This window comes from Molothrus ater, chromosome 28, assembly GCF_012460135.2.
Source record: "Molothrus ater isolate BHLD 08-10-18 breed brown headed cowbird chromosome 28, BPBGC_Mater_1.1, whole genome shotgun sequence".
Lineage (NCBI taxonomy): Eukaryota > Metazoa > Chordata > Aves > Passeriformes > Icteridae > Molothrus > Molothrus ater.
Window position 1 is genome coordinate 5013324 of NC_050505.2, and position 12921 is coordinate 5026244.

Below are 12921 nucleotides of genomic sequence, written 5' to 3' on the forward strand. Positions count from 1 at the left end.
GTGCAGAGAGGTATCCACCATCCCACCGGGCAGCCCCAGGCACAGCCAGGAGCACAAAGGATCCATCATTCAGCATTTAATGGGAAAAAATATCAGCTCTACATGAAACAGGGCTTTGAGATCTCCACACATGCACAGGAGAAGAGGGAGAGACACGAACTATTTGTCTGTTCATTTGTCAGATGTCCAGGAACAGGAAAAGTTGCAGGGGTCCAGAACCTGCAGTCTTGTGACTGTTACTCACCAAGCCTGGAACCACTGGGGATTGAATTCATCAGTTCAAATGAACTTAAATAACTGCTTTACTTATTTATATCCCAACTTAAATAATAAATATATCACTAAATGCATCAGTTGCAGAAAAACTTTCAAAGGCCTTCTTATGTTAAGTTTAAAACAAAAGCAAAAGGTAGAAAACAACCACCTGTTCCCCTTCAAAACTAGCATCATTTTAATTTTTTAAAAGTCCAATGCATTTGATCCTGTCACATGTGCTGCTGAAGGCTGGGTGAGCAAGGCTGAGTCTGTGTGTTTCTGTGGTCTCTGAATAATACCAGTCTCCAGAAGCTGCTGTGTGTCAGCTCTCACACCATGATGAGCTGTACCAACCACCACAGCTGCCTGTTCCTCACACCCTCTCCGAACAGGCAGAGAAGCAGCAGCACACCAGTGTGCTCTGGTACCAAGGGAAGGGCCAGGAATCCCCAAGGAGCAGGGACAGGCTTTGTTCTGTATTTGCATTATGTGACACGGGGCCCTGGTCCATGATAAAAGTTCCTGGCTACTATGGCGACATGAATATTAATGACCCCGTGATTAAAACACCAGGCAAGGAGTTCTATTTGCATTTAATACAAGACTGTCCCTGCTCTGCTACACAGCCCTTATCAAATGGCTTCATCTTCATGGGCTTCAGCTTCTCATTTGTGAAATAATTTGATAAGCATCCCTGGCACCATCTGTCTGTCTGCTCTGCTGGGGCACAGAGGCACAGGCTGGGGCACAGAGGCACAGGGGCACAGGCTGGGGCACACCTCACACCCAGAGCCTTCGTGTTCTGCAGAACAGCTCAGCACTTCAAACTGCAACTGGTAATGCAGCACAGAAACAGCAGGTTTCACATTCCCAAGCTCACATTTCCACGTGAAATGTTCACATTTCCAAGTACATCTGCTGACTCAGAAGCAACAGGTAAAGGCTGAAAGAAAGGCTCTGACATTCAGCAGGTTTGCTCTTCCCAGAAATGTCCCCAAGGATGACAGGACAGTGTGACCTGCCTGTCCTGCCCTCCCTCCCAGCCCTTGCCACCCCACCTCAGGGCCCTGTGATGCATTTCTTCATTTCCTTACAAACACACTCAATCAAAGCCACAAACATAGGAACCAGCAGGATCCCAGCAGCTGGGGAAAAGGCAAGTGTGGCAGCACCTGAGTCCCTGCACACACACACAGGTGCTGTCACAGATCCTTCCAACTCCAGAGAGTGTTTTCTTTAACAATCTCAGGGAATTGCCCATGCCACCAGCCACCTGCATACCCCTGGTGTCACACACTCCTTGCCAAAGGTCATGAAGAGTCATTGGAGCAGAGCCCTGGGCCAGCAGCAGCCACAAAGAACCTTCCTGTGGCCAGAAGGGAGCATCTCCCATCGATCCAGCTCCCTCCTCACAAGCAGCAGCTCAGTGCCAGAGAGGTCTTTATGGCCCAAGCCAGAGGCCATTAATCCTCCAGAGGGTCACAACAGGTAACTGAGGTAACACTGAATTAGCAGGTAGGTCATGCAGAGAAGGCACAGAAGGCAAAAGGTCTTAATTTCTGCGCTTCTCACATCAGCACTGATTTCTTGTGTTCCTTTTAAGAATTTCAAACCACTCTGGAAGTCCACATTTTGCATCACTCTCATGAACACCTGAACAGCACCCCTCCAGGACCTGGGATAGCAGTGAAGTCACAAAAACACGTATAAGACACCAAACCAAGGGCTCCTCCTGCTTGCTCTGCTGCCTTGGAGAGAGACTGATGTTCAGTGACAGCCACAGGAGCCAGGCACATCGTGTCCTCATGGAGCATTCTGCACATCTTGAGACAAGCCCGAGTTTATTTCGCTGCTGCCACTTGTGCAGCAAAAGCACACACCAGCCCTGCAAGCATCGTTGTGCTTGCAGAAGGAGAAACAAGCGAAGATGGTATCTGAACAACAGCTGTGCAATTAGAGAGCCTCAGAAGATCTTGCATTTTGCTCTCACACCCTCGAGAACAGCTTGTCAGATTGCTCCAAGCTCACACAGGCACATTCTGGGGCCCCCTACCACAGGCCCATGTGAAGGGAAACTGGAGTGTGACTAACAGTGAATGGAGATCAGCTCTACCTGCCCTCATCACAGCACCAGGCAGCTTCCAGCTCAGCTGTGAGGGGATGCACACGCAAATCCCTGCTCAGGGAACTCAGCTGCTGATGGCTTTTTTTATTTTTAATCTATGAGATCACCCGTCACCGGTACGTAATTTCTTTCTGCAAAATCATGAAGCAAACCAGATGCTATGAGCATCTTGTTCCAGAAATGTCTTTAATCCAATCCTGCAACACATGGCCCAGGGTCCTGGTGTCAGCAGGGGTTCTGCCACAGAGCAAGTGTGAATTCACACCCAAATCACACGTGTGCCAAGAGCTCCAGTGAAACCACAGCGAGGCAGCACTTGAGAGGAAACACAGACTGCAATTCAAGCACCCAGTCTGGAAGGGCACAGATCAATTCCTGACTTGGCCACACATGCTCTGCATTGCTTCAGCTCCCTATCTGAGCTCCCAGCAGCCCTAAAAGGGGTGGAAGGAGACATCCACAGGCTGTGCCAGGGCTCAGATTCTCTGGGTAGTGAGAGCTCCTGGCATTAGAGGAGCTGCAGCAGCTCCCCTCTGTTTCACTCTGCTGCATCACACTGAGGGCAGCTAACAATAACCTTCATTTCATTTAGTGGCAATTCCTGGACCTCCTACAAAAGGAGAAAGTTTCCATAATGACAAAAAGCCACAAATGAGAATTACCTTGCAGTGCCTCACTTGAGCCTTTCCAAATCCTCTCCTTGTGCTTGTAAATCACTGTCAGTATTGTTCCTGCTCTCAAGAAGCACAGCAGCCAGTATCTGATGCAAGGAGGTTTGTTTCCAGCACGATACCACCACAAGGACAGCCTGTGCTTCCCCCACCCAAGGAAGGCAGCACCCCTTCCTGGGAAACTCACTCAGTCACCTCTTGTTATCAGCAGATAACTCCTCCATAAACCAGTTCTGCTTATGGCATGTTCTCCTCAGAGACTCCTGTCTCCTTCCACATGTAGAACACAAGTAAACACTTAGCACAAGAGAAGGCAAATTGGTTGTGACTTTCCAGAGAAGCAGCACCAGCCCTGCAGCTGGCACACTGCCTTCCCAACGGGCACAGCCTCAGCCTGCCCAGAACATCTACCCTGAATAAAGTCACCTTCAAGGGAAGCAGCTCCCAGCCCCAACACAAGTGTGCAGCACCCAGCCAGGGCTGACCCCTTGTTAGCCATGATTAATGCAGGTGGGTCAGCCTGGAAGGCAAGAAGTGCTAAATGCAGCGTGGATTCCAGCTTGTCTTCAGCACATTTGTAACTTCCCACCTGCTCTCCTCGAGCTGCTGACAAGCTCCTGCACAAAGGGGAGAAGGCCCATGCCACCATAAAAACATAATGCACGTGCAACCAGAAGTTAGCAACCTGTTCCTTTAAAACTACCAGAACACTTCTGCAGGACCCCAGCTGGAGTTAAGCCATGTATTACCCCAGCCAGAATCCCACAGCTAGGCTTTCTTATACTGACAACTTCATAGCAGGACTGCTGAAACAGAAACTCCCCTGGTTTCCCATGGAAGCTCCTCCCTGGGATGGTGCCTGGCTGGGCCAGCACTGCCTTTAAACCAGCTTTTAGCAGCCATAAGGGACCAGCCCCACAGGCACAACCCAGACCCCTTCTGTGACAGCCCCACAAAGCCCAGTCTCTGGCCCACACAACTTCTTCCACACTTAAATCCACTAACACCTGCTTTTCCTCCCTGATTACATCTCAGGACACAGCACGCCCTGTCCCAGCAAAAGCTGTGCTGCTAAAAGCACCAGAACACTCGGGATACCTCAGCATTTAGCAAAGAACTCCCTTGGGATTCTTCACAAGTTCCCCTGGCTTCTACTCTCAGAAAAACAGACTGCTGGAACACAGAATCAAACATCCTACCTGGCAGAGCAGAGTACATGTTCTGCCTCACAAGAAACAGGGAAAAAATTTAAAAAATAAAAATCCCATGTGCCATTCCAAGAGGACCAACAGTTTAATTCCTAATCCAAATGTCCCTGCTCAGGTGATTAGCAGCTGGCCCCTGGCTGAAGCTGGAAAGCAGTAACTCACAAAATACACTTCAAAGCAATGTCTGGAACCCAACCACACTGGAACTGGGTTGAGGATCACATAAATCTGCAAAACGTTCCTCAGATGGGGTTTGCTTTGAAGTGAAATTATTTCAGAAGAAGCTCACGTGTGTTTTCAGTGACCTCAGGTGATGGTGCTGCAGGGGAAGGAGGTGCCAAGGGAGAGCAGGGCAGGGGTCAGCAGAAACCCTCTGCTCTCAGGGCAGCTCAGGGCACAGCCTGGGCATCCACAGCCTCTCCCAGCTGCTTGCACGTGCGCTGCCCTGCAGGTCTGCTAAGGAAAGCCAAGGTGCATCCCACAACGTCCTTCTTGTCAAAACAGAGGAAAAAACACAGCTGGCAAATGTAGGATGATTCTGTGACTTTGCACTGGTTTGTAATACCAACCACCAAATGCTTCCAAATCAACACTAGCTACAGCACACAGGCATGTACCTGAAAAACTCCAGTGAGATATCCAACAATTATTAAACCTGAACCCCTTACACACTTGAAGGGGGAAAGACCTTAAAAAAAGTAGAACTCATTTTAAAAGTAACTTTTCCCAGGCCTGCAGAAACTCAGCCTGTGCTTTTTGCTAGAAGCAGAGCAAGATAAACAAAACCCTGCTCAAACATGTGCCCCATCAATGTTTACACACCTTGGCTCAGCTCAGCACTCTCCCACAACACTGTGAGTAAAGTCACAAAACACAGAGGCCCTCAAAAATGGGACACTGGGGCAATCCCCAACCTGGTTCAGCTCCCCCGTGCCTTGTGGTACCTTGCCACACACACGGCTCTCCCAAACTCCTCAGCAAATTCCTCATTTATGGCAACATCCTTCTCAATGCTCCTGCTGCTTGGACCCCCATCAGAGGGACACCAACCTCCCCAGAGCTCCAGCATGGGGCTCTGGGGTGGGGATCTGCTGTTTTGGCTTTTCCCCTACACACAGGCAGAAACAAAGAGCAGTATCTGATTTGGGCCAGCGCTGTTTTGGTTTATTTTCAGAAAGAAAACAGCAAGACAGCAGCCTGACTCAGCTCTGTGAAACACCATTCACCCCAAAAGCAGTCACAACACCCCTTGGGGCACTGTGTAACTAAACCTGGCCCTGCAGCCCCCCAGGGCCAGCAGCACTGCCCTCCCACCACAGATAATCCTTGTGCAAACTTTGGGGGGAATTGTTCAAGAGATTATTTGTGCTATTGCATAGATTAGAGCAGGAGCTCCAAGGACCCAACTAGGAACCACCTATTGCAACACCCTGTTTGTAAAGAACCCACTGCTTCACCATGTCCTAACACCACAACCAGCCCCTCAAATTCCTTCTGCATTACTCCCACCTCCTTCCTTCCAAAAGGAGGGGATGTTCCTCCCTGCCCAGGCAGGCAAGTATCCAGACAGAACTATTTTTCAGGGGTGCAGGAGTTAAACCGAGCAGGTTTACCAGCAGGTATTTTGGGGGATCTACACCAGAGGCCAGAGGCACATGGAGCCATTTGGCAGCTGGCACAGGCACTGCTGCAGCCAGGGCACACTCCCCATCAGCAGGGTTGCTCAGCAGAATTCAGGGTGACCAGGCACAGCTCTGACAGGAAGAGCCAAATCCCAACACCTCCATTCCAAAACTTCTGGTTCGACTCAAGTCTCCTCCGCACCATCCATCACTTCATTGGTTCTCTCCTTTAAGGCACTTTTACAGCTCATTTTTTTTCCAGGTTTCACAGGCTGCACCTAAGCACAGCCCTCCCCATTCCCTCCTAAAGCAAGGGGATGACAGGTCCTTCCTTCCCAGACAGGATACTCCTCCTACAAAGTGCTTCCCAGGGGACTTTTCCTTTCAGCAGAAATAGCCAGGAGTTGCCTCTCCAGCACTGCTGAAACACCACTGCAGATACAGAGAGGCTTTGCAGCCGAGTTTCAGACGTCAGGAGTGCAGGGACTGGGCTGCCCACGAGCTCCCCAGGTCTCCAGCTGAGTCAGGGAGAAAGGGCTGTTTACCAGCACACCCAGAGCTGCAGCGCTCCTGAGCCACGCTGCTCCCCAGCACAAAAACCCACAGAACAGCCTGCAGACCAACACACTGCCTTGCTCGTGCCCCTCGGAGGCCCCACTCTGCACACAGAAGGATTTCACAGTGCCCACAGCAGAGTCTCAACAGGAGGGAGACACCCGGGCACCACCTTTCACCAGAACAACTCCCTCTGTGCCTCACAGCAACTGTTTCCCAGGGCTCAGCCTGCATGCAAGGCACCCAGAGCTGCAGGCCACGCTCCACCCCACAGACAGGAACCAGGAGACGCAGGGAAAAGCCCCCAGAATCAGCAGCTCCCCCAGGACAGGGAGGCTCTTCCCCCCCAGGCAATCTGTGCTCCCACCTCCACCTCTGCAGCAGCAGGAGAGCCCGGTGACACACGGCTCCTCTTCCCAGGGCAGAACCTGCCAGCACATTACTCATCAGCAAAAAAAGCCTCTGCCTTCCCATGTTACCAGGATGAGGCCATCCTGCATTAAAGGGAGACTGACAGCTTCTCAAGTTTAGCTCATGTAGGTCCTCAGCTTCCAGGGCCAAAAGGGCCTTGGAAATACCAGTCCAGGCAAAGCTATATAGCAAATTTCAAGGGGGAAAAAAAATCACTGTAGTTGCTAGGTAAAAGCCTGGTTTCAGTGCTCCTCTCAGCAGGACACATCAGAAACCAAGTCTGAAAAACAGCCACAGACCTATTTTCTTGTACACCGTGGTGAATTCTTACAAATCTGAACACAGGCAGCGTACACAGAGTCCCTTTTCCATTTTAGGGCTCTTTCTGTAAAAGCCAACACAGGTCCTCCCACTCAGCTCTCTCCCAGCAGCTCTCCTCTCCCTCGCCATCAAAACAAAACACTGTTTGGACTAAATCTGCCCAGGATGCTGCGCAGGAGGGACCAGGGGCAGGTCTAAAGAGGCCAACATCCCTCTGAAGGTCGAGGCTAAGGTTACCAGGCAGAGCCATTCAGGAGGCTCCTCACAGCCCCAACAAATGAAATGTAAAATGATAGTTCAGGCAGCAGAGCTGGCTACAATTAAACAAATGCCACCAGCAGCTTGCTGCACTGCAAGGCCTGCACACGTCATGAGTTCTGTAACCCCTAGGATTCATTTTTAGTTTTATTTGGGGAAAAAAAAAAAAAAAAAAAAGGCAATTGGGATCACCACTTTGCCTTGCAGACATCCCACACAGAGAGAAATCCCTCATCCCAGGTCACAGCCAGTCCTGCTCAGCCTACCTATGTGCATAACATAGCTACAAGGAATTTACTCCAGTGTTTTAATCCTCTCTGCTTGAGGTAGGAAAGGAGGTAACAGCTGAAGAAAGTTTAAGAGTGAAGGACACTGCTTTCTTTATTTACAGCACCTTGTTCTGCACCAAAATATTTCACAATTTTGGTTTAGGTGTTTCTTTTGGTTTTTTAACTCCCACTTTAAGAGAAGTGGGAAAAACCTTCTGAATATTCCCCAATTTCTAAAGCATTAAAAAAAAAGTGCCAAATCTAGCAAACCCACACTGCATTTACAGATGGGAATACCAAACACATCAGCTTACAGACACCGCTGGACTGCAATTCTGCCAAGGACAATGAAATATTCAGGAATCTGGGGGTCAAGGAGGAGGCTGGGTGCCCGGGACAGCGCAAGGCCTCCCTTCCAGCTTGGGGAGGGAAAGCCGCATCCGTGGAGCGCTCAGAACGCACCGGGACCTTACCTTCCGCCAGCACCTCGTCCACGGTGACCTGGTGCCGGCCGATGCTGAAGACCCGGCCGATGTAGCCGCTGCCCGGGCCGCTGCTGCCGCCGCTGCCGCCACTGGTGCCCGCCCCGGGCCCGGAGCCGCCCTGCTCCCGGCGAGAGTCGAAGAACTTCTTCATGTCTCAGGAGGCGGCAGTGCCGGCCACGGGGCGATGCCGGTGTCGGTCCCGAGCCCTCCGGCTCCTGCCGCGGCCGCTGAGGGGGCCCGGGGCCGCTGACCTGGCGGGGCCGAGCCGCGCTGTCCCCCGGGGAGTCACACCTGCAAAAGCAGCGGGGATAACGGGCCTGCGGCGTTACCCCCGCGGGCCCCGCCGCGAGCCCCGGCCCGCAGAGACCCTGCCCGGTACCTCGCAGAGGGCGGCGGGTGCCTCCATGCGCCCCGCGGGGCCGGCCTGCGCAGCCCCAGCGGGTCACGGCGGGGGCCGGCTGCCGGCAGGGCCCGGGGCCCGCATCGCTGCCTGGCGGCGTCACCGGCGACCACCGAGCCCGTCAGGGACAGGGACCGACCCCGCCGCCGCCGCCCCCCGCCGGCCCCATCCGACCAGGAAATGGGCCGTCACAGGAAGTCCCGGCTGCCGTCGGGAGCACCGCCCCCGCGCCTCCGCCAGCGGCAGGGCCCGGCCCCGCCGCCCCGGGCTGTCCCGTCCCGTCCCGCTCCGCCCTGTCCCGGGATGTCGCGTCCCGGGATGTCCCGTCCCGCAGCCCTCGGAGCGCCCCACGGTGCGGCGGGAGGGGGAGCGGGGGCTCGGCGGGATGGCGGCGCCGCGCGCGGCACGCTGGGGGCGGTAGTTCGCCGTGGCGGGCGGAGGGGGGGCCATGCCGCGGTGGGGACTACAAGTCCCGGCATGCGGCGCGGCTCCGGCCGGCAGGGGGCGCTGTGGCGCGGGGCCCTGAGGGGGCTGTGGCGGAGCGCCCGGGCCGGGGTCGCCCCTCAGACCGGCCGGGACCGGAGGCCGCCCCAGGGACAGCGGAGGGGACCCGGGGGCTCTGCGCCCTCGTCGCCCTGAGGGATGAGTGCAGAAATCCTGCCCGTGAGGAACCACGGCCCACATTCGGGCTTTGCATGGTGACGGGTATTTATGTTTATCTTTGAAATAATGCGCTAAATCGATGTTTTTGTGATATAATAATAAAAGGCCACTGCTGTGACCTCTTGGGATTAACCTGAAGCACGAGGCTTATCTTCACACAGGCCCTGCTAGTGCCTGCCTTGAGAGCCTGAGAAAAAATCCTGAAAGCAGAGATATCCCAAACCCTTAAAATATCTTTAGTGTTTTACACCTGTTAGCTGGTTTTGTACCAAACCTGTGCCTTGGATTTGCTGTTAAATTACAGCTTCCTCCTCCCTCCTGCCTGGCAAGATGCTCCTCAGGGGCACTGCAGCTCCTCCAGAGCCCAAAGCCATTGGGTCAGGCTTTGGAAAGGTTTAGTTTAGCTCAGATCTTGGGAAACTCAGTTTAAATGCACTTTGGATTCTTCTCAGCATTTTTTCCTCAGAAATGAGGAGATTTTCCCAGTTTATGGCATCCAGAGCTGCCGACTCCTCGTGCACTACTGAAGGCCGGAGCTGGGATTTCAAACAGCAGAGGGAAATGTTAAAGTGGCAAAATTTGGTTTTTCCAGAATGAAGCACCAGAATACAAAACCCAGGCAGCACTTGGCTGCCAAATTAATACCTCCATGACAGCACCACTCTCCTTCCTCCCCTCTGACTGGGATGGAAGAGAAAACCAAAGCATGGCCCCATTTTCCCAATGACTATTATTTCCTGTATGATGGTAATAACTACAGCCATCCTTCTCCAGCCCCTGTCCCCAGGGTAGGCCAGGTCTGGTTCCTTTGGGGTGACAAAAATGTTCGTCCTTCCCACAGTCCTTGGCCTCACTTTGGGCTTCCAGCAATGCCAGCGAGATTGGATCAGCCTGTTGTAAATGGGTCTAATTGGGTTTTTCCTCACAGTGTTTGAAGGCTTTGAAGAGGCATATGGCTCTGAGAACAGGCAGGTAAAATTGCTGGTGGCAACATTTAGCAATACACAGATCTGACAGCACAGTTGTTGTTCTGTGCCTCTTCACTGGGGATAATGGTACACCTCTTCCCCATCCTCATCCTCAGCAGGTCCTAAAGGTATGGGCTCACAAGCCCACCCTGCAGACCCCAAAGTCCTCCTTTGACCACCTTCAGTCACCCATAATTTGTAGGGTGGCTCCTGGCTGCCCCTCATTTCCAAGTACACCCCAATTCCACACAGCTGGAGCTGCAGTGATTTCAGCCAGGCTGCCAGCACACGTGTGCAAACAGTCCTTTTTCATTTGCACCCTTCAATCTGCATGAAACATGCTTGGCTGTGCTTTGGGGCTCTGTGATGAATTAACTTCCAGTGCTCAGTACAGAAGGTTCACGTGCCCTTTGGAATAAATATGAACTGAGTAAAGTCTCAGTTGCTTCTGCCCATTATTTTAAATTACTTTTTTAATTCCTCTAACCTGTGAAAATCCCCAGGCATCTCTCAAGACAGGTAAAACACCCAGTGCAAAAAATTGGGCCCCATCACTGGGGATTTCTGGGGACTCTGCAGAACTGAACCATTTCCAAGGAAATTGGGCATCTCTGTACAGTACAGGGAAATGAGTCATTTCCAAGTAAAGAAGATAAAAGCCACTGCATGCAGAGAGCTGCAGATGCACTGCTGAGCCTCCTCCCTGGCTCCTTTTTTTAACCGTACCTGCAGTGCAATGCAGGCGGTGCCAGACCCACGCGCGGCTCAGCCCACGGCACACAAACCCCACCCATGACCGTTCTGGGGAGCAGCAGCACCGCAGGGGCCATCCCCGGCCGCAGACGCTGGGGAAATTCTTCATTCCAGCAGGCCCCGGGCTCGGCTGCGCTGCTGCAATCCCAGTGACCTTCACAGGGATCAGAGGGAACTGAGCCTCAGAGCTCCCACTGGAAAAGCTGATCCGTGGCCACAGCGCACACAGGGCCTGGGGCTTCTCCCGTGCCACAGCGACTGCAGAGCGCTGCCAGGCTCGTCGTGCTGCAGAGAGGAACCTCTGACTAATGCACTCAGTCCTAGACGCTGAATTTTAAGCTGCTGAAATCCCATGACGCGAGGTTTAAAATATCCGAGTGTGGTCAGCAGAGCTGCTTCCCTGCACTTTGTCTCCCCGATCCCTGCTCCTCCTGCGCTGCTCAGAAAATGCATTCAAATCCCCAGGAAGAAGCACATTAATACAGCTGCATCCCTCTTCATCAAACTTTCCAGACAGCTCAGCATTTTCTAAATAAAAACACAGGCCTGGGCAGGTTTCCTGCGGCCCCCGAAAGGCGAGGGCACACTGGCCCCTTCTGGAGAGCTCGGGGAGAGGCAGCGACAGAGAGCAGAGCTGGCGCAGCTTCCTGTGCTCGCTGTCACTTCACCGGCCAGGGGAAACACAGCCACGGTCACATTTTCCTCAATTCACCCCATAGTAATGAGGTCTTAATCACGCGGTAGTGTTTATCTTGATGAGGATGTTGGGAGAGCCCTTTTTACGCAGTGATAGGGGTCACTGTTTCAAAGTAAGGGAAGGGATATTCAGATTGGATATAAGAAAGGAATTGTTCCCTGTGAGGGGGATGAGGCCCTGGCACAGGTGCCCAGAGCAGCTGGGGCTGCCCCTGGATCCCTGCAAGTGCCCAAGGCCAGGCTGGACAGGGCTGGGAGCAGCCTGGGATAGTGGGAGATGTCCCTGCCATGGAGCTTGGAACAAGATGAGCTTTAAGGTCCCTCCCAAGCCAATGCATTCCACAATCCTATGTTTCCTTAAATGTACATTTACTGCAAAAAACTCTGTTAATCTTCTCACCAGCAAGGAATAGAGCCGCTGTTCAATCATCTCTCTGCTTGTGATTTTCTGGATTTCTTCCCAAGTGCACAGTAGTGGCCCCCAAACACTATTAGTATGACCAGAACAACCATCACTGATCTCCATCACCCCCAAGAAAAGGTCGGTTCTCAAGCACACTATCATGGAGCTGGGCAGTCATGGCTCTGTTTCCATCCCCTAGAGCTGGGTCACGGCCAAATTACAGAGCAGCTAAGTGAGATTAAACTACGTGGAGGCAGATATTAATTAAGAAGAAAAAAGTGAAAGCTACTCGTTTCCTCTTTAGAACGATATCTATGCTAATTAAAGTAAACATTCGTTAAGCCCCCTCCCTCTCTGGAGGTTTTTGCTGACTCCTGCTCCCCTTTGGGCCACAGGCAGCCCGTGAAGCCATCAGACCACCGATGGCCCGGACTGCTGGCATTCCCTGCTGTTTATAGCTTTAGTGACTAAAGAAAACAGCAGCGTGAGCCCGTGGCCAAGTGCAGGCCTCAGTTTCTCAGCAGGAGAAAGGCAGAGTGGGTGGGCATCTCCGAGCAGTGTCAGCACAGCATATGCTGGGGGACAGCCCTGCGGAGAGCCCCCGGCGCCGAGCAGCTGTGAGAGCTGTCAGCGTGAGGAGCTGCGAGAGAGCTGGGATCCCCTCCTGTGCCTGCAGAACGCGAGCATCCCCACCTTGGGAACGCTTGAAAGGCAATTCGACTCCTGCCTGCCTCATCCCTGCAGTGCTCATCGCTGTCTCCCCTTACAGCTCATTGTCTCAGCCCTGTGGGCTCCCCCGTGTCCAAATGGACTCTTGTTTTAAAGGTTTTCTCAAATCAGTTCTGCTCCCCAGTTCCT

At 52.8% G+C, this 12921-nt stretch overlaps 1 protein-coding gene across 3 annotated transcripts in view; it reads right to left on the reverse strand.

Annotated features, from left to right (window-relative positions):
- Positions 1-8721, reverse strand: part of AAK1 (AP2 associated kinase 1) — a 50411-nt gene extending 41690 nt beyond the window's left edge. Inside the window, exons 1-2 of one of the 3 annotated variants that reach the window (XM_054517545.1) lie at positions 8560-8721; positions 8169-8471 (exon numbers count right to left, since the gene is read on the reverse strand). In XM_054517545.1, coding sequence (XP_054373520.1) covers positions 8169-8331 — 163 coding nt within the window. In that variant the 5' untranslated portion in view covers positions 8332-8471; positions 8560-8721. The remainder of the gene's footprint in view (positions 1-8168; positions 8472-8559) is intronic. The other 2 variants (XM_054517544.1, XM_036396829.2) reach the window with 2 other exon arrangements.
- Between the last annotated feature and the right edge of the window lie 4200 nt (positions 8722-12921).